Source organism: Peromyscus maniculatus, chromosome 22 (assembly GCF_049852395.1).
Source record: "Peromyscus maniculatus bairdii isolate BWxNUB_F1_BW_parent chromosome 22, HU_Pman_BW_mat_3.1, whole genome shotgun sequence".
In the NCBI taxonomy this organism is placed as follows: Eukaryota; Metazoa; Chordata; class Mammalia; order Rodentia; family Cricetidae; genus Peromyscus; species Peromyscus maniculatus.
Window position 1 is genome coordinate 57,398,529 of NC_134873.1, and position 21,133 is coordinate 57,419,661.

A 21,133-nucleotide genomic window follows, 5' to 3' on the forward strand; every position below is an offset into this window, starting at 1 on the left:
GAAGTTTCTATCCCACCAGCAGCTCCCAAATAAAGACACAGAGGCTTAATATTAATCATAAATGCTCAGCCAACAGCTCAGGCTTGTTACTAGCTGACTCTTACATTTAAATTAACCCTCGTTTCTTATCTATGCTTTGCCACGTGGCTTGGTGTCTTCTCTCAGTACCCCTTTTTCTACCCAGCATTCTCAGTTTGGCTCTCCCTCTAACCTTATTCTGTCCAGCTATTGGCCAGTCAGCTTCTTCATTAAACCAATCACATTGGCATATATTCACACAGTGTAAAGGAATATTCCTCAGGTCTTATAATCTGAGATGTGGAAAAGTTGATACAATAGTTACCTTGCTGTCTACAGGGATTTTTAATGTTTTCTATGTCCTTTAAGTATGTAATGTGACTATGATTTGTTCGTTTCTTAAATCTCACACATTGCTTGATGTACATTTGTTCAGAGTCTTCAGATTAGAAATATACTAGGCACAAGTCCCTTTACCCAGAGTTGATGAGATGGGTCATTTTGTGGGAGCTTATCAACAAGAAGGGTTTGTTTCATGATCTATGATGTTTAGGATTTTGTTTGTTGTGTTTTGTTTTTTGTATTTTTGAGGCAGCTTTTCTTGTAGCTCAGTGTCAGCCTTGAACTCCCTATGTTGCTGAGGATGTTTTTGGAATTGTAGTCCCCCTGCCTCCAACTATGAAGTGTGCTGGCATTACTGGTATGCATCACTACCCAGCTTTGAAAGATTTCAGGGGTCACAGATGACTCAGTGCATAAAGGTGCTTTTTGCAAGCCTGACAACCCAAGTTCAGTCCCTGGGACCACAAACCGACTCGTGCCTTCTGACCTCTGTACATGCACACACAAATACGCACAAGTAATGAGAAAAAGAAAAATCGTGAAAAAAATTGATCTCAGTGCACTTTATATCCAAGTATTCATAACTCTTAATTGGTATCAGGTTTATTAAGGAAAAGGTTTTGTATGTCTTAGGAGAAGCACCTCAGTTGAATTGTCTATAGATAGTTGTTCAGAGGAGAGATTTGTGGGCTGAAGGAGGAAGGTAGAAGGCTGGGGAGCAGGTTTCTCTGTTTCAATGTCATTTCTACCGTGTTTTAACTGAGACAAGGACCGTGTAACACATTTAACTTTCCACATCTGTAAAAGAAGGATAAGGAAGTACAGCCCTGTTCCCTGTGGGAATTACGTGCTCTGGGGCCTTTAGCTCACCTCCCATCAGCCACACGGTAGTCCCAGGGTGCGTGGCTGCTGCTGGCCTCGCTGCATTGGGATCTCTTCCTTTCAGTTTTTCGAAGCCGACGAGCATCACAAGCACGTGGAAGCAGAGCTAAGGAGTCGGCTGGCCACTCTGGAAACCGAAGCTGCTCAGCACCAAGCTGTGATTGATGGCCTGACCCGGAAGTACATGGAGACCATTGAGAAACTACAGAATGACAAGGCTAGGCTAGAGGTAAGGCTGCTTCCCAGGGAGACATGTTGATAACTAGGTCTGGCTCCTCTAAGTTCTGGGTGCTGTGTGGGGACTCGGCCACAGGCTGAGCTGTCAGCTTTTCTTTTCTCCCCCCCCCCCCAAATTCAGGTAAAATCTCAGACTCTAGAAAAGGAGGCCAAGGAATGTCGACTTCGAACAGAAGAATGGTATGTGGAAACGTGAATGCCAAGGGGTCCTGTAGTTGGAAGATTTCCTGTGTCCCTCCTGGCCTGTGATCGGGACAAACCTCTCACCCACAGTTCTGTAGCTGTTTACAAAATAATCACACAGAGGCTTAATATTAATTATAACTGCTTGGCCATTAGCTCAGGCTTATTACTGACTAGCTCTTACACTTAAATTAACCATAATTCTTATTTATGTTTAGCCATGTGGCTTGGTACCTTTTCTTAGTTCTACCTTGACATCTTGATTCCTCTGTGTCTGGCTGGTCACTCTTGACTCAGCCTTTCTCTTCCCAGAATTCTCCTTGTCTGCTTATCCCGCCTATACTTCCTGGCTACTGACCAATCAGCATTTTATTATCAACCAATCAGAGCAACACATCCACAGCATACAGAAAGACATCCCACAGCAGGGTCCTGAGGTCAGAATCAAAGCCCAAGCCTCTGTTTTGCTCCTTTTTTCTGTCCACGCTGAGCTGAGGAGACTGTAGTAGGTCACCGCCAGGGCCCTTGGCCAGCCTCGGGCCACAGCATCTTGACGGAGTGGTCTCTGCTGGGCCTCAGCATAGTTCTGGGAGATCCGGCTCTCATCTCCTTGACTGGGACTTTGTGCTTCTGACTCTCCTGGGTCAGGGGCCGTCTAATAGTCTCTAGCAGGAAACATGACTAAGCGATGGCAACTTTCTCATGGTACATTTTGAATAAGGTTGAGGTTATAGGTCTAATTGAGAGCATTACATAGCAATGTGCCAAAGCTATTCGTAGTCTTAATGTTTTGGTTTTTGGTATTTACCATAGTACTTAGGTTTCACTGCTTTGGTAGAAATACACGTGTGGCTTAGATGGTATCTGTGCTAATAATTTAGACAAAACAGAAATTATCAGCTTTTGAACTCAAGAAATAACCTGATATAATACTTAAAAAAACTGTACAGTGATAATTGAATAAACATTTAGAGATAGTAAATAGGAAATTTATGATTATCTTGGGGAAATAAACGCAGGTTGTGTGAGAAACTGGGACTATGGTTGATTCCCTGGGAGTCTCCGGTTCTTTGGGAATGAGGCTGGTTCCTCTCTTAACATCGTCTTTGAACAACTCTCAGCGGAATGTTCCAGATGTTGGCACAGCTCTCTGAAAGTCTGCTGCCAGCTGTTGGGGTAACAAGCAATTGACGATTCACTGATTGGTAATAATGTGGTTTTGTGGGTTCTTTTTTCTTTCAGTCAATTACAATTAAAGAACCTTCATGAAGATTTGTCAGGTAGATTAGAAGAATCCTTATCAATCATCAATGAAAAAGTACCTTTTAATGATACAAGTAGGTATTACATAAATATAAGTTTTCTGTTATTTGCATCTTTGAATCTCTCTGTGGTAGCTGGTTAAGTAAGATAATTTCAGATCTCAGCAAAAAAGCCGAATTGGCCCAGTGGAGGGCTCTGTCTGGCTCCCTTGATCAGCTGTGGGCATCTTGTTTCCTAGGGACATTTTAAATGATCTCCTAAGTGCTCCAAAGCCAGTCTTCTCAGAAGATGGCCAATGTATTCTTTTAACTGCGCTTCTCATGTCCCAGGACAAACCCACCTTCCTGTGAAGTGGCAGGACGTTTGTATGAGAAGCTCTTCAGTGGGTCTGTGGGTGCGTGGGTCCACAGTGGGACGTGTCTTTTCAGCCTGTTAGCTTCTGCACCTTGGGGAATCCCCAGTGACGGGATGGTGTTGGGAAGGCTAGTTTTGTTTCCTCCTGGGGATGGCCTGGTAGCTCACATATCCAAGAGTAACAAAAAGAACTGAAACAATACCCTAGAACAGCACTCACATGTCACTAGATGTTTACCCTGTAGGTAAGAATTAAACGAAACCCTGGAAAGCAAAGAACATGTATTTGGGAGGCCAGCGAAATGGCTAAGTGGGTAAAGGTGCTTGCTGCCAAGCCTGACGGCCTGAGTTAGTCCCCAGAACTCACTCCCGGAAGTTGTCTTTTGACTTCGATCTGCTGTGGCGTTCAGGTGCCTGCTCCCACCTGCTCAAGCAAATAAATTAGTTTTTAAAAATGGAAAACAATTAAAAAAAAAAGTGTTTGGAATTTGAAGCCTACAACCAAGTTAATACACACTTCCTTCTACAGCTGCATTTGAAATTTATTTTTTAGTTCCCTTAAACTTTTCTTAGAAAAGCTGGGGGTGGTGGAGGAGAAGAGAAACAGCACTTTGATCACATCTAAAGTCAGCATCGGTGGGGCTCAGCTGCTGAGAGCACCAATTGCTTTTCCAGAGGACTTGGTCTCTATTTCCAGCTCGCACATGGTAGCTCGTAACTGTCTGTAGTTCCAGTTCCAGGGGGTCTGATGCTGCAGGCATCCACGGGGTGCACAGACGTGCCCTGTAATTGTTTTCTAACTAGAGTTGTTTATACAGGCAAGACACACAAAGACATCAACTAGTTAAAATCAGCACAGGCCACGTCTGTGTCAACAACCTAAATCCCGCCTTGAAAGCAGGGCCTGTTTGCAGCTTCCACACTCTGCATGGCGTCCCTGTACCCTGGCTGCGCCTGTGGAGCCCTGGTGGTTACTTGTTACTCTTTGTAGCCATTAGTGACTAGTAGCTTTTGGATCTTATGCACATCTACTTCCTTTGCCAATACTACTTGTCATCCAGTTTTAGATACTTGTCACTTCGTATCTGTGGGCCCACCTGCACATGTGTGGTACACACAGTATCACACACATGCACACTCACATGCACACAGAGACTTTTTTAAAGAACACTTTCACTTTGGCCCTGGTTCTAGCATCCAGCAGGGGAGGAGATGAGGAATGGTCTTTGGGACAGAAATGGAGAAGTCTGGAATACCTGTCCTGGAGAGCAGGAGAGGGCACAGCAGTGGAGACCTAGATTGGTTTCCTAGTAGAGCAGAAGTCTCCACTGAGGTCATATGGAATATATCTCGGCAGACCTGGCTCTGGCTTGGTTAGCAGCATTGTTGAGGTGAGAGACCAGTTTTGGGGGGACAAGAAGCAAGGCCACAAGAGGGCTGATAGAAGGCAGAGGTGCTGAGGGACAGGGCAAGCTGGGACCACAGTGAGTGACGGCAGTGGAGACTTAGCCGCGGTGAGAAGGCACAGGGACTTTCCCAGTGGCTGTGAGTGACCGGGTGGTGACGGGAGACGAAGGCCTAACATGACAGCTACAAGCACTGTGCTGCCTGGTGTTAGGCCGCGTCCGAGGCGGGGGATAGCCTGGGTGTCGGGGGACAGCCTGGCCATGAGGACTGAGGAAGACCGTGGGAGCAGCGGCCCCAGACAGTGGAACGTGGTCCTGTTAGGGAGCTGGTGTTTTGGAGGGTTATTGTAGTCCGGACAGGTTATTGTAGACGGACTGATGACAGCGAGAACATCCAGAGCCTTTGGAAGGAATCGTGAGAGGCCGCGAAGAGGTGTGTGAAAGGATTTCTTTGACTTGGAAATCCAGGAGTAGTTTGTTTGTTTCTTGTAAACCCGGAGCTAAACAAAGAAACAGTTATTACTGCTCTAGAAACGGCAGATTCCCTGTGTATTCCACCCCGCTGTGCTTGATTACGTGTCGGCATTTTGAATTCTCCTAGGAAGCTGTTTGGCAGTGCTCCTCTGCAGAGTGGATGAGCTCTCACGGCATCCCTTTTGTTTTGTAGAGTATAATCTGTACAACCCTCTCAACGTTCCACCGCACAACAGGAGACATCAGGTAAAGGATGCAGCGAGGGTGTGTTCCTAGTTCAGCCACGTGGGCACGGTCCTACCAAGGGAAGTTAGCTGTCTGGGTCTGTGATGGGCCAGGCCACCACATTACTGTCATCCGTTTCTTCAGATGTAGGAGCTGCTCTGATTGAATTCATGCTCTGCTGAGTTTTTACGTTTTTGTGTATTTTTTACATTTACTTATTTATTGGGGGGCCTGAGGACAGTTAGTGGGTGTCCATCCCCTCCCCCCACTACATGGGTCCTGTGTGCTGGGCTTCGATCATCAGGCTTGGTGGCATTGGTGACAAGCACCTTTACCCAGCACTGATTGTTTATTTTGTTTAGACAGGATCTCATTGTGTAGCTCTGGTGGTCTTGGAGCTTACTCTGTAGACCAGGCCTCAACTCACAGAGATCCCCCTGCCTCCACCTCCCAAGTGCTGGGATTAAAGGCGTGTGCCCCCATACCTGGCAGTACCACTGATTTTTGATGTTTTTCTCATTTTTTTTCACATTAGAACTGAATTATGGGATGCCTTACTGTTTGAAGCAGGCTTTTATTTTAGGGTGGTGGGCATTGTGCTTAAATAGCTACGGTATATTTGCCAAAGCCAATGGCTTCCTGACTTACTTGGATGGGAGAACACTGATGTTCAAGTGGGAGCAAATGGGGACTGAGGAATGATCTCACTGGGTCCAAGTGCTTTAAAACAATTGCCGCATAGTTGACTATGTGCACTTTGCATTTTAAAGCTGAAGATGCGGGATATAGCTGGGCAGGCCCTGGCTTTTGTTCAGGATCTCGTTCCGGCTCTTCTGAACTTTCACACCTATACAGAGCAGAGGATTCAAATTTTCCCGGTTGATTCGGCCATAGATGCCATATCACCACTGAATCAGAAGGTAAGTAGTCACGATGCCTTTTGTTGCCCTGGACAGAGGGGGAGAACAAATTGGGAATTCCGTTCAGATCACTTCCTGTATGAGCCAAGTATGGTGGGAAACACGGAAGAAATCACAAGTCATGGTCTCCACCAGAACAGATTATGGCTAATACAGGGTGTTAAGAATTATCAGAAGACCACGGAGTGAGCAGTTGAGGAAGTGATTGAATGAGTGTGTGAATGAGTGAGTGAGCAAGTGAGCAGGCCATCCACCTACCAGTGTGGCCAGGAAGTGTGGAGTTTTTGGGGGTGAGCAATGCTCCGTGAAGAATCTGCAAAGACTGTCTGGGTTTTGGAGCCTTGAAGACTGAGCGAGATTGAATATAGGGGCTTGGAGAGATGGCTCAGCAGTTAAGAGCACTGGCTGTTTTTCCAGAGATCCTGATTTCAATTCCCAGCAGCCACATGGTGGCTCACAACCATCTGTAATGAGATCTGGTGCCCTCTTCTGGCCTGCAGGGATACATGCAGTCAGAACACTGTATACACAATAAATAAATCCTAAAAAAAAGATTTGAATACAGGAAGAGGGATGGTGATTGGCTCCCCCCACCCCCTTGGTATTTTTGAACTCTCAGAAGGAACTATGTGAGTAGAAATGTGAAGCAGGGCAGGGCAGTGGTGACGCACGCCTTTAATCCCAGCACTCGGGAGGCAGAGGCAGGCGGATCTCTGTGAGTTCAGAGGCCAGACTGGTCTACAGAGAGAGTTCCAGGAAAGGCGCAAAACTACACAGAGAAACCATCTCAAAAAACCAAAAAAAAAAAAAAAAAAAGAGAGAGAAAGAAAGAAAGAAACGTGAAGCAGGAAAGCATGGTGGGTGGGGCTGAACTTGGAGGAATGTGGGGAGGGTGTGCTGGGTGAACTTCTGGCTGGAATATGAAGTCCCTGGAGGGGAGGAATGGGATGGAAATTAGGAGAGCAAAGTGGCTGTTTTCGGAGGCCCCTGGGGCCGGCCAAGGCAGAGGCCTCCCCTTTGGCCCGGGCGGCTTTTTGACAGCACTTGGCAGAATGGAGGTTTTGTCTTGTTGCCGGGAGGGGTAATTCGCTGGCGTGTTTCTGTCTTGTCTGTGGTTGCTGTGAACCTGTCATGGGGCCAAATAGCCAGCAGTCGGCCTGCTCTTTCCTTCTGCTCGGGCGTCCGCTGGGAAAGGGCGGAGCCCGTTGAGTGTGGCAGCTTTTCAGGGTCTGTGGGGCTTGACTGAGGGAGAAGAGCTTTGCACGTTCCTTTCCTCAATCCCTGTGCCTCCTTACCCAAGGGATTCTACAAAGGATTTAAGGACGCCTGCAAAATTTATTATTATTATTATTATTATTATTATTATTATTATTATTATTATTACTTAGTTATTTTGAGACAGGGTTTCTCTGTGTAACAGTCCTGGCTGTCCTGGAACTCTGTAGACCAGATTGGCTTCCAACTCACAGAGATCCTCTGAGTGCTGGAATCAAAGGTGTGCCTTCACCACCCTGTGCAAAATTTTATTTTACTGTAAAGGTGAAATGCTAATGAGTATATTCATTTTGTATAACTGGACAGTAAGCTCTCCGGGACGTAGTAGTTTGAAACAGTAGACACTGGCTATCTATCTCCTGGTTTCTGTGGTTAGGAATTCAGGGACCAGGTACCTAGGGAGTTGCAGCTCCTGACTTCTCATAGGGTTACACACACGATGTCCCTGGGGCTGCTTTCATCTGAAGGCCTCACTGGCTGAGGGATGGACTTCTGAGGGGCTCGGATTTGTTTATTCACAGGCCTGGTGAGTTAGTGCTGGCTGGTGCCCAGGAGCCTGTTTCTCCTGGGCCCTTCTGTTTAAGTTCTCATGACTTGACACCTAACATCCCCCAGAGAGCTTGGCTCAAAAGACATGGAAGCCATAGTCTCTGGGGACACTTGGCTAGTCCCACTTGTCATATGCCCGTTGTGATATTGGTCACACAAACTAACCCTGAAACAGTATGAGTGGGTAGCAGGCAAAGGCAAGAATACATGGCGTCACTGAGGTCAACTTGGAGGCCAGCTCACATTCAAGGGAAGCTGAGGGACCTTGTTACAGATGTGTCCTCTGAGGGCTTGATAATGTGACCTGTGATCAACCACAATCGGACTCTACCTAGCTTTTTTTTTTTTTTTTTTTTTTGGTGCCTAGCTTTGTAGTTCTAGTGGTTGGATATGCTCATGTCTACAGGTACCCAAAGTGCCTAGTAGGTGGCAAAGACTTGGACTTTGAAGTTGGACTTCTTAGGACACATTCTAGCTGTGTCCCCTTGGGAGACTTACTTAACCCTTCCGCTTTGACTTGGGAGAGGGACTTGCCCATGTCACAGATACCCACAGGTAACGGAAGAAGTACCAGAGTGCCCGGCGTGTAGTGAGCGCTCGGCAGAAGTTAGCCATTACCATTCTTGTGCCTCGGTGGCTCGGTTTTCATCCACTTCAGTGACTGCACAAATCTACTGAGCCTCATCAAAATAACTGTTGTAATTTTAATTTGTCTAGAACTCCTCATTCTTTTGAAGACTTCGTGTATTTCTCAGTATTTCATCTTCAGTACTTTGGCCTATGAAAGTCCCTCTGGTTTTTCTACAAAGTAATGAAGGTTTGGAAACCTTTTGCTAGAAGATGGCCAAGGGATAAACTGTTTCTAGACTCTTAAAGCAGCTGGGACTCCCACTTCAGAGCTGGGGGCAGTGGAGCCCAGCTGCTTGAGCTGTGCAGGACAGTGTCACCGTGCATTGCACAAGGTCACCTGCGTCTCGTAGAGGACAGTTCGTGTCTATATGCAGCAGCTCAAACTTGAGCCATTAGGAAATACCCAGCTGGCTGGGACGTTGCATAAATGCGTCTTACCCCCTTGCTTCTAGATTGTCCAGAATATAGAGGGATTTGCGCCCCCCCCATGTTGGAATCCCCCCCCCCAGCCTCACACAGGCCAAGCACACCCTATGGCCCCAGGCTGTAGTCGCAGTCCCCAACTCTGTTTGCATGCTATGACATCAGTGATGATAATGAACATTTTAACTCACCTTGCTTGCATTCTGGCATTTGTTAACCCTGAACAGTGTATGCAGTAAACAAGAAGCTGCCTGGTGGGCCGCTTTGGAAAACTGAGGTGCATAGTGCAAAGGCCTCCCAACCTTCTGTGTTTTCCTCACTGGGGCCCCTGCGCTCTTCAGGGTGCTGTGCTGGCTGTCACCTGTCCCCTCTGCTGCCTGCTTGTTCACTCTCACCCCCCTCTGCTTCCTTGATTTGAATTGGGATGGGGACGGGAATTTTATCTGGGGCTTTAGAGGGGTTTTCCAGAAGTGTGTTCAAAAGGATTTCAGTGTGAAGTCAGCGAGTCCCCCTCCTGAGTGCTGATGCTTGTTTTCCGTGGAATTAATTCAAACGCTTCTTCCCTATTCAGTTCTCCCAATACCTTCATGAAAACGCGTCCTACGTCCGCCCCCTTGAGGAAGGAATGCTGCATGTATTCGAGAGTATTACCGAGGATACTGTGACCGTCCTGGTAATTTCCCCCCTTGTTTTATTGTGGGAAACTCGGGCTCTCATTGCCAGGTAGCACTTTTAACTGTGGAATTATGTTTTTATCCAGGAGACAACTGTGAAATTGAAAATGTTCTCAGACCACTTAACTTCCTACGTACGCTTCCTTAGGAAGATCCTTCCTTATCAGTTAAAAAGGTATTCATTCCGTGGAGGCCAGGGAGCTTGGGGAGGGAGCTGCGGGTGGGGCCTGACCTGTTCTGGAGTTAATCTAACAGGGCGTCTTGCATCTGTCTGGACCTTCTGTCATATGGTCGAGTAATGTCAATCAGCTGTGATTCCAGTAGCCCTTTGTCTGCATAAGGTCATAACCAGTGTTTTCAAGAATTGGGAATGGCACAGTTTTTGGAAGAAACATTTTGGTTTTGGGTTTTTTTGTTTGTTTTTGTTTTGTTTTAATTGTTATTAATGTCTGGATGGGAGTTAGAATATTTAACTTCTTCATTTGAATCTTAATCCTTAGGTATCCTTAGAATGATATCTTTTTATTTTTATTATTGGAGACATTTAAATTATAAAATAAAATCTTTATCTGCTCTGGATCTCTAGGCTATATATCACTCCAAAACCTCTAATATTCCACTTTAAATATTCAGCATTAATAGTTTTAATTCTACCTTACATTTCTAGAAAGGCATAAAAGTGTACTGGGAATTTGATAAAATTGCTTGGAAGTTTTATTACTGTTTGTTTGTTTTGAGACAAGGTCTCACTGTGTAGTCTTGGTTGGCCTAGAGCTTGCTAAGTAGACCAGGCTGGCCTTGAACTTAGAGCTCCACCTGCCTCAGCCTCCTGAGAGCTGGGATTAAAGGGGTGCACGTATGGTTTTTTATGATTTTATTTTAAAGCATTTGCTGAATCCTTTCTCTCGGTGGCAGATGCCCTTCCTTACCTGCTGCGCTCTCTTGCTGGCCCACCTTTTTTCAGATAGCCACTGTGAGCAGCAGGCCTGAAGGAGAGCAGGGTTGGGTGGAGCCGTCCTAAAGCAGAGGAGACGAGGGAACTGGACAGATGGAACCCTGTTTCTGTGCTAACTGTTCTAGGTGTCTTCTGTTTTGTGTTGGGGGTGGGGACAGGGTTTGCCTAGCCCAGGCTCACCTGAAGCTCCTCATCCTGCCTCAGCCTTTTGATGGTGGGACTTCAGGCACACACCATGCTCGGCATTTTTCTAGTTTTATATTAACCGCTTTATTTGATTACTACAATTGTTAAACACTATTAAGAGTCCTCTTTTTAAAAGCAACTTTATAGGTAAGGTACCCACTTGAAGTTGAAAACGGTAAAATATGCCTTGTTATCACAATATTAAATATTTATTTTTAAATTGGAGCCTATAGTAGCAGCAATACCAGTTTTTGTTTAATTAATTCTCTTTAGGAATTCAGTTAAATGGACTGTCTTCTGTAAATAGTTTAAGGATTTTCCCCAGCAGAGGTTCTGTGTTTATTACTGAACTACCCGACCCACTCATTTGAGCACTCATTCACGGGCCCAGCCTCCAGCCACTCCATGTGCTGTGTTATCGCTGACCCTGGCTCAGCACAGCACTTGTGCCCTGCGGGGACCCCCCAGAGCCAGCCCCTTCCTTCTTCACAGCTTTTCTTGGAGTCCTGTTGTTTCCTTACCAGTTTTCACCCACACCCATAGGGAAATGGGACAGTTTTGCTTTTGTGTCTTGGAACTGTTTGGCTTTAAAAGTCTGCTGAGAAGTCTCGGTGAGAAACTGAGTGAGACAAGTGTCCCTATTTTAAGAATTTTTAATGTGGTCCAGGATGATGGCTCAGTAGGTAAAGACTTCTGCTGCCAGGCCTGTGGAGATTCTCAGTGTGGAAGGTGAGACCCGGCAGGTTGTCCTCTGACTTCCGCATCTGCGCTGTGGCACACGGACACACGCGTACACACACACATACAAATAACTTTTTTGAAAAAATAACTTTAATGCTTCAAAATATACTGCTTTCATGCTGGAGAGGTGACTCAGTGGTTAAGGGCACGTTCTGTTCTTCCAGAGCACCTGGGTTTGATTTTTAGCATCCATAAGGCAGCTCCCCGGCATCTGTAACGCCAGCTCCAAGGGGTACACTGTCCTCTTCTGGCCTCCTCAGGAACCAGACACTCGAATGGTACACAGACATATATGCAAGCAAAACATTTAGACAAATAAAAAAATATATATAATATAAACACATATATAAAACATTTAGACACACAAAAAAATGAATCTTCTATTAAAAAAAAAAAAAAAAGGAAAAGAAAGTCATCCAGGATGCTCACTTTGAAACCCTGCCATTCCTAGTTTAGAAGAAGAATGTGAATCTTCCCTCTGCACACCTGCACTGAGAGCCAGGAACCTGGAGCTGTCCCAGGACATGAAGCGGATGACGGCTGTGTTTGAAAAGCTGCAGACATACATCACCCTCCTGGCCCTGCCCAGTAAGTAAGCCTGCTGCTCGGACTCGGTTGGAAGGACTCAAGAGGACATGGTTTAGCTTGGGAGAGTGAGCAGGGCATAAGATCTGGCATTCAGTGAGCAGAGGTAACGCAATTAAGGAGTAAAGGAGTTGAATGTTGTGTTTCCAAGTTAAGGTCACTAACCATGCATTGAATGTAAACCCCCCTCCTCTTTTTTTTAAGTGGAGAAGGGTGAATCCCGGACAGTTGGTGAGGCCACTTGACTGCGGAAGCCGCAGGGGGCATCGTGACCCTTTGTTAAAGATACCCATTGTTTCCTTTTCACCTAATTAGAGAAAGACACTGAGGAAATTGAATGGACCTCAGTTTAATGATGTTTTAAAGACATCCATGGTTTTAGTTAGGCCTGGGGTCACATCTGTGTTCTCAGAACTCAGGAAGCTGAGGCAGTTTCCCAAGTTCAAGGCCAGCTTTGGCTGTAAAAGGGAGGGAGGGAAGGAGAGAGGAGGAAACTTCTATTCCAGCATATAAACGATAGCATAAAAGTACTTGGTTTTTGTCTTTTTTATTCCCAGTTACCTACTGTACCTCTTCCCCATTGAAAGTCCAAGCCAGTAGCTTTCTGTGCACTCACTGATGCGGGCCTTCAGGGCAGGCCATTTAAACCATTCCTGTCCCCTGAAGAAACCCTTTAGTCTTTAGCTGTGGCTTCCTAGTCTGCCATTCCTCCTGGCTGTAGCCCTAAGCAGCTACTTTTCCGTTTCCTGTCTCCAGATTCACCAGATTCATAAATGGTACCATTGTATGTAGTTTGGTGTGTTTTCTTGCTTTCATGCAATAAAGCATACAAGATTGATGCAAAACATAGCATGTATCCTTCCTTACTCTATTCTTTTTATTGCAGAATACTATTCCATTGTTTAGATTTACCAAATAGTATATGTATATCCATCAAAAATTTGGATTGTTCGACTATTAAGAATAAGGATGCTACAGATACTAATGTTTAAGCTTTTATAGGACTTATCTTTCATTCTTTGGGGCCTGGGGCACACATCTGTCCCTAGGCGTACACATGCTGGATCATAAGGTAACGACACTGAACTGTTGGAGGAGTTACCGAGGCTCTTTTCCAAAGCACCGTCTTTTGCTTCTCTGCTGCTGTGTGTGAGAGTTGAACTCGCCATGTCCTCACCAACTTCTGCTGTCACAGGACTTGACCTCGGCCTCCTAGTGGCTCTGAAGTGACTCACTGCGTTTGATTGGCCCTTCCCTCTGTCCAGATGTGCCAGATGCCCCTTGGCCTGTTTGTTTATTTACTTTAGTGAAAAATCTGTTTGGATGTCTTCCTCACTTTCAGTTGGGTTGTTTGTCTTCCTGTTGTGGAGAAATAACAGTCCTCTCTGCGTTCCACAGTCAGGTGTCTTGTTGGATATCTGATTGACGGCTTTTCTTCTGCTTCCTTCTCACTTTGCCTACAGCATCCTTTGAAGCACAGAGGTTTCTGACTTTGATGAGACCCAATTATCTGTTGACCTGTTATTTTCTTTCTGTTGGGGGGGTCATGCTTTTCCTTCGTATGTTAAAAACCCCTTATCGATTCCGAAGTTGTGAAGATGTGTTTTCTTCTAAGAGTTTTACAGTTGTATTGTGCACTCGGGTCTGTGATCCATGTGGAGTTCATTTGTGTGTGGCGGAAGGTGAGGGCTGGCCCGTCCTCTCCTGTGGCTGCCCAGCCCCAGCCCATTTGCCGACAGTTCTTTCTGTTAAATGGGCTTGCACCCTCCTTGAAAGCCAGCTGGCCGAATGTGATGAGTCTACTCCTGGACTCGGAGCGGGTGTCCCCGATCACTGTCTCTCTCCTGTGCCAGCCACCCACCATCTTGATGACTGTCGCTTTGTAGAGAGTTGAGATGAGGAAGTGACAATTCTCTCCCTTCTTCTTTTTCAAGATTGTTTCAGTTGTTCAGGATCCCTTATATGAATTGTAGCATTGGCTTGTTGGTTACTACAATGTCAATTTCTTATTCATGGTACTTTGTTACAATAGCCCAGGAAACATAGAGTGTGGCCATCTTGGGCCTTCTGATCCACGAGCAGTTATTTCTTTAAGAATGTAGTTTTCAGAGCCGAAACATAGAGAGTGTGGCCATCTTGGGCCTTCTGATCCACAAGCAGTTATTTCTTTAAGAATGTAGTTTTCAGAGCCGTGGTTTGAAGGGCCCTCCTTCACACTGGCCTTCCTACTCAGACCCTGGCTTAAGCTCCTCTCATGGATGGGTAATTGCTCTGGGCTTTTCGGAAGGCCTTGGGGCATGCATCACTCAGAGGTTGATTGCATTAAATACAGATGCCTTTCGAGTTGTAACATTTAACTAGCTCATAGCATTTTTGAGGTTAGTGTTTGTAATTTTGACCCCAGGAGGCCTGTTCCTTTTCACAGCCTGTAGTTTAGTTTAATGAATTGGTGTTTCTTCTCTCTCTCTCCTGGAGAACCACAGCTTGAACTTCTCACATATTGCAAGTGAAATCATTTCCCTTGAGAAAAGGCCTGAACCTAAGGCTGCTCCTCCCTAGAGCTAACTCTCAGAGCCACGTCCACGTGTTGGGCACAGTAGTGTCACAGCCACATGGGGTCTTTTGGCTCGCCTCTTTCAGAGTGGAACTCCCGGTGATGAGCCACGGCAGTGGTGACAAGGACCACACATTCTCAGCAGCCCTTGTTCAAGGCAGAGTCTCGTCTCAGAAGTAGGGGCTTAGGTGAGGGAAGGAACCCCTCCCCACTTCTTGGCCATACTTGATCAGAACTTGGCCTCAGCAGCCACTGGTGGGAGGAAGAGGAGAAATCCTGCCGTGGCTGGGAGACAGGAGAGGGAGGGACGGCTGTGTGCTGGGCTGTGTGAGACTTGTCACAGACTTGTGCTGTTTCTTCTGAGTTGTTACTGATTTTCTCGTGTGTGTGTGTATGTGTGTGTGTGTGTGTAGGGGTGTGTGTGTGTGTGTGTGTGTAGGGGTGTGTGCACACACATGTGCAGGATATGTGTAGCTATGCGTTTGTGTGTGAGGGGGTAGGGTGTAGGCATGCTTCTGCCACACTGTGGAGGTCAGAAAACGACTCGTGGGAATCAGTTTTCTCCACTCTCCAGGATTCTGGGATCAAGCTCAGGTCCCCAGGCTTGATGGCAATGCCTTCACCAGCTGAGCCGTTTTACTGGCCTTCCTTTGGCTTCTTAATCATTAAAAAGTGTGCCGAGAGATGCCTATCAGTTAGATGTGCCTGCATTCCCTACCACCATTCATGAACGTATGTGCAGAGGCTTGGAGCCATTCTTTCTGACAAGCAGACTTGTTTCTCTGTGGTCCCCGGGGCATGGAAGAAGGTGGGCGGTCAGTTTTGGGGGAAATGCTCACATGTCTCGTGTCTGGCTTTCCCAGGTACAGACCCAGATGGGCTCCTTCGGGCAAACTACACTTCCGTCTTAACCAACCTCGGCGCTGCTCTGCATGGGTTTCATGACGTCATGAAAGGTGAGCCTTGAACCAGAACCCGAGTCCGAGGAAACCTTCATTTTCCAGATCTGCCTGCCAAGGGTTACAGACCCAGAAAAGGCTGAGCAGCACTTGGTGTTCGTGGAAGCGCACAGCGCGGCCTTCTGCTCTTCCAGTTGCTTCTCTTCTGAAAGTGAACGCGGTGCTGAGGGGAGGTGGTCTTTCGCTCAGAGCTTCACCAGATCTGACCCCGGGTGGGGGCGGTGGGGGCCACACCAGACATGCCCTTCAGGGGCACTCGGCAAAACCTGCTACACTTGTTAGGGCTGCAGCAGGAAGGAAGTAAGGGAACGGAGGCCAGTGTGTCTGGAAAGAGTATACCAGTGCACCGTTGTCCTGCGGAGGTTGGTCTGTTTATCTTTTTGAGACAGTCTCACTGTGTGGTCTTGGCTACCTGGAACTCTATGTAGTTCCAGCTAGCCTGTGATCTTCCTGCCTCTACCTCTGGAAGGCCAGGGCTGTAGCCATGCACCACCTGCCCAGCGTTCCCCTAGCGTCCATGGTTTTGTTTTGTTTTGTCGTTGCTCAGTGCTGGGGATCGAACCCTGGACCTTGTACATTATATTTAAGTGTTCTGACACTGAGCTACTTTCCAAGCTCATATTTTGGTATTTAAAATGCCTGTTTTTTTTTTTTGGTTTTTTCGAGACAGGGTTTCTCTGTGTAGCTTTGCGCCTTTCCTGGAGCTCACTTGGTAGCCCAGGCTGGCCTCGAACTCACAAAGATCCGCCTGGCTCTGCCTCCCGAGTGCTGGGATTAAAGGCGTGCGCCACCACGCCCGGCTAAAATGCCTGTTTTAAATCTGGTCTTGTTGAGCCTAACTTTAAGGAATAAAGTTTCAGGAGTGGTAGCTCACACCTTTAATTCTAGCGCTGAGAGGCAGAGGCAGGAAGATCTCTGAGCTCTAGATCAGCCTGGTCTACAGAGACAGTCCCTGTGTCAAGAAATAAATAAAAATAAATAAATCTCTGTTTTAAGGTCTTGCTCAGTTCTTATTTGGTTCTGTGCTTTTAAGAACATAGTTGGCTAAAGGGTTGGGAAGGAAGCCCCCCCCCCTTTTTTTTTTTTTTTTAGTTTTTCGAGACAGGATATCTCGGTGTAGCCTTAGCCATCCTAGAACTCACTTTGTAGACCAGGCTGCCCTTGAACTCACAGAGATCCGCCTGCCTCTGCCTCCCAAGCCTTTTAAGGCTTTTCTTACACTTCTTGAGCCACTCTGAGTTGAAAATCATCTGTGGCTCTGTGTTGCTTCTAGAAGCCCCGTCCCCTCCCGCTTTCCCTTCTGAAACGTGGGAAGCGGGAAGGTGCAGGAGCTGTTGGAAGGGTCTCGGCCCAGGTGCCTGGACGGCTCCCTGTGCTGTTGAGAGTTAGTGACTAATTTTACAGGAAATAGTTTTTTAATGTGGAAGTGTTTTGTATAATGTGTAGGGGTATAATTAATGCCCCCTCAAGATTGGCATGTCATAATGTCTTTATTTATATTGCTATTCTGATTCAGCAGTTACATCCTAAGGACCTGAAAAGATTTAGAAACATTAGCATGCTTTGTTTGTACATTTCCTGAGGTCAGGATGCTGCTGAGTGGCCCAGGACAAAGTGTGTCTTTTTTCCGGTTTGGTGAGAGATTGTGGGAGAGTCGGGACCTCCTGGGCCCCGTGTTTCTCCTCCTTTGGCTTATTTCTAGTTTTTAATTTAGTGTGCCAAATAATGAGTTTCAGTATGACATTTTCAAACTTCTTTCTGCTCTTGAAAATGAACATAAAAAAGAAAATGGGAAACGTGAAGGATGCTGGAAAGTGATTATAGGGCCTCGTTGCTAGGGTTACAGTTTCAGCCTGCCTCCTTCCCTAGCTTGGAAGACTGCTGTGTCGTGAGAATGCAGAGTGCGTGTTAACAGGCATTAGCAGAAGCATCTTTCTGTTGTTGTTTAGGTGTTTTTGTTTCTTGTTTTGGTCAGGATCTCATCCTGCAGCCTAGGTTGGCTTCAAATTTGTGATCCTGCCTCAGCCTCCTGAGTACGGAATTATAGGTCTGCACCACAATGCCTGGTGGAACCTTGGGTTTTTGTTTGTTGTTGTTTGTTTGTTTTTGAGACAGGGTTTCTCTGTGTAGCTTTGGAGCCTGTCCTGGAACTCTGAAGACCAGGCTGGCCTCGAACTCACAGAGATCCTCCTACCTCTGCTTCCCGAGTGCTGGGATTAAAGGCGTGCGTCACCGCCACCCAGCGGAACCTTGGTTTTTAAGACAACTTTTGTGGCAACTTTATACCCTCCTGCTTTTCCAGGAATAATAATTGCTTGGTCTACTTTGGACGCAGGGAGGAAGTTCAGGTAGTTGGGTTGGTATATTGTTAGTGTAAAAAAGCATGGGAGTGGTCTTAGGGCTCTATTGCTGTGAAGAGACACCATGTCCATGGCACTCGTATAAAGAAAACATTGAATTGGGACTCGCTTACAGTTCCAGAGGTTCAGTCCATTATCAGTCCTCATGGTGGACATGGCAGCATGCAGGCAGACATGGTGCTGGAGCAGGAACTGTGAATCTTACATCTTGATCTGTAGGCAATGGGAAGTAAAGTGAGACGCTGGGTGTGGCTTGATCATAGGAGACCTCAAAGCCCACCCCCACAGCGACACACTTCCTCCAACAAGGCCACACTGCCTAATACTGCCACTCCCTCTGGTGGTTAATTTTCTTTCAAACCACCACAGGAGTTATCAAAATGTGTTTTTTATGTAGAATCAGGGTAAAAGTGTTCATCACCAGAACTGAATTTGATTCCTAGGACCCACATGATAATAGGAGAGCACTGTCTACTGCTTCAGACAGTCACTTGATCTCCACATACATGCTATGGATGTATGCACACACACACACACACACACACACACACACACACACACACACGCAGACGCACACACAGACGCACGCACACACAGCGTTAGGTAAAATGCAAGCGAATTGATCTTTTGATAGTGTTGTGTGTGGGAGGATTATTTGCTTTTCGTTTGGGAGCTCTGATGCAAGGAGCCTCATAGGAGACCGAGGAATATACAAGGAAAAAGGCCTATGGTTTAGGTCATGTCATTCCTGTGGGATTTTTTGGAGTTACATTGGATGTCAGGACAGACCTGAGTAAGGAAAGCCTCTGGATCTAGTGAGGAGACGACAGCAGCCCTGGGAGAGTTGCAGCCCGCCGCAGTGGCCTCGTTCTCCGTGTGGCATCTGTGTCACAAGCACCGGAAGGGCCTTCCGACCAAGGCGGCCCGCCAGGGGACTGTGTACCCATGGTTTCAGCCAACTATCGAGTCACATTCTCAGTCGACGAAGCAAGAAAATGTCTGCTTTAGGGGCTGGCAAGTTTTATAGCACATGTTGACTGAATTTTTATGTACTTGGATATCCTATGAATATGTAGAGGAGAATCATTTATTTTCAAACATATTGAATATAATAGTAATGTGCCAATCTGATGGTGCCTTCATAGTGACAACTGAAAGGTCATCCTTAGAGCTCAGAGGTAGAGCTTGCTGGGCTGGTTTTGACCCCTCGTACTGAAACAAAAATACTTACATAAGATGGAAAGTTGGCTGAGGGATACAGAGAGTCTCTGTCACTTTTCTCTGAATAGAGAACTGTACTGAGAGCTGCATACAGGGGCTGGAGGGGTGGTTCAGTGGTTAAGAGCACTTGCTGCTCCATCATGAGGACCAGTGGAATCCCAGCACCCACATCAGGTGGCTCACAAATGCTTGTGATTCCAGCTTCATGGGCTCCAATACCCTCTTCTGCCTCCTTGTGCACCTGTACACGCATGTGTGCATGTACTCAGACAGACACATGTGCGCGCGCGCACACACACACACACACACACACACACACACACACACACACACCACTTCCTATTCATTTTGTGGTCAGCTGATACAGCACAGTCTTGATCCTTGGGATCATTGCTTTCAAATGCACTTAGTAAACCTGGAAGCCCAGCTGTGAGAATGGAGCAGGCTGGCTAGCGGCGTGCGACTGGAATGTAAATAGTAATGTTTGCATCTCACTGGTTTTCTTACAGACATTTCCAAACATTACAGTCAGAAGGCCTCCATAGAGCATGAGCTCCCAACAGCAACTCAGAAGCTGGTAACCACTAATGACTGCGTCCTGTCGTCAGCAATGGCTCTAACGAACGGAGCCGGGAAGGTCAGTGTGCCCGGCTTAGCCCAACCTCAGTTCAGCCCTGGAATGTGCTCCTTTGAAAAAGTGACCAGAAAATGGATCTGTACAAGGATTGTGGGTATAAGGTCTGTCCGTGTGTGTGGCAGGGACAGGGAGGAGGCTAGGCTTGAACCAGGGTCCTGGGCATGGTAGGCAGCCACTCTGCCACTGGGCTGCATCCCCAAACCTTAAGGTCTTTCCTTTTTTCTTTTTTAAAACAATGTTTTACTTTTTTTCACCATTACCCAATATCTTTCCCCAAGTTTTCTTCAGTTGAACTGTTTGTACAATATTTAAAACGCTGTTCAGCATTATGGTGAATGAGTGGGTCACTCACTGTCTTTTAAACCTTCCAAAGTAGTTTTCATTTTTACTTTAGATACAAAGCAGTGGTTTCATTGTGATATTTCTCACACATCTGTCGTTGTTCTTTGATAGTGTTCACCCACATTCCCTCTTATCCCCAGTGCCTTCCTCTCCCCCTGGTGTCTTCCCTCCCCTAAACAGTTCTCTTCTGGTTTTTCATCACACACACACACACACACACACACACACACACACACACACACACACACACACACACACACACACACTATAAAAGAGAAGCTTTCTTTCTTCTTTCGATTTGCCGGGGAGCGTTCATGCTCTGGCACAGCTGGAAAGGTCAGAGGACGGCCTGTGGGAGTGAGACTTTCCTTCCACCCGTGGACCCTGGGGGTTGAACTCGGGTCATCAGGCTGGGCAGCAGACCGCGTTACCCCTGAGCCACCCCGCCCCAGCCCTGAGCACTGAGCACTGATTCTATCGAACACTACCTGGATTAGATAGTTTCCTTATCTGTGACCAGATGGCCTGCAGGAAACATTAAATGGAGAGGAGGTTTAGTTTTTCATTGCTTTATTTTTGAGTTTTTTTTAAAAGATTTATTTATTGTTTATAAGTATTCTGCCTGCATGTGTCCCTGCACTCCAGAAGAGGGCACCAGATCTCATTACGGATGGTTGTGAGCCACCATGTGGTTGCTGGGAATTGAACTCAGGTCCTCTGGAAGAGCAGCCAATGCTC

At 46.5% G+C, this 21,133-nt stretch overlaps 1 protein-coding gene across 2 annotated transcripts in view; it reads left to right on the forward strand.

The window, feature by feature from the left end:
- Ppp1r21 (protein phosphatase 1 regulatory subunit 21) overlaps nucleotides 1-21,133 on the forward strand; it is a 67,095-nt gene that overhangs the window by 20,200 nt on the left and 25,762 nt on the right. For both annotated transcript variants that reach the window (XM_076559240.1, XM_076559241.1), the window contains exons 5-14: nucleotides 1,307-1,471; nucleotides 1,601-1,659; nucleotides 2,905-2,999; nucleotides 5,353-5,405; nucleotides 6,155-6,304; nucleotides 9,753-9,854; nucleotides 9,942-10,030; nucleotides 12,189-12,325; nucleotides 15,740-15,832; nucleotides 19,926-20,053. In XM_076559240.1, the coding sequence (XP_076415355.1) occupies nucleotides 1,307-1,471; nucleotides 1,601-1,659; nucleotides 2,905-2,999; nucleotides 5,353-5,405; nucleotides 6,155-6,304; nucleotides 9,753-9,854; nucleotides 9,942-10,030; nucleotides 12,189-12,325; nucleotides 15,740-15,832; nucleotides 19,926-20,053 (1,071 nt within the window). The remainder of the gene's footprint in view (nucleotides 1-1,306; nucleotides 1,472-1,600; nucleotides 1,660-2,904; nucleotides 3,000-5,352; nucleotides 5,406-6,154; nucleotides 6,305-9,752; nucleotides 9,855-9,941; nucleotides 10,031-12,188; nucleotides 12,326-15,739; nucleotides 15,833-19,925; nucleotides 20,054-21,133) is intronic.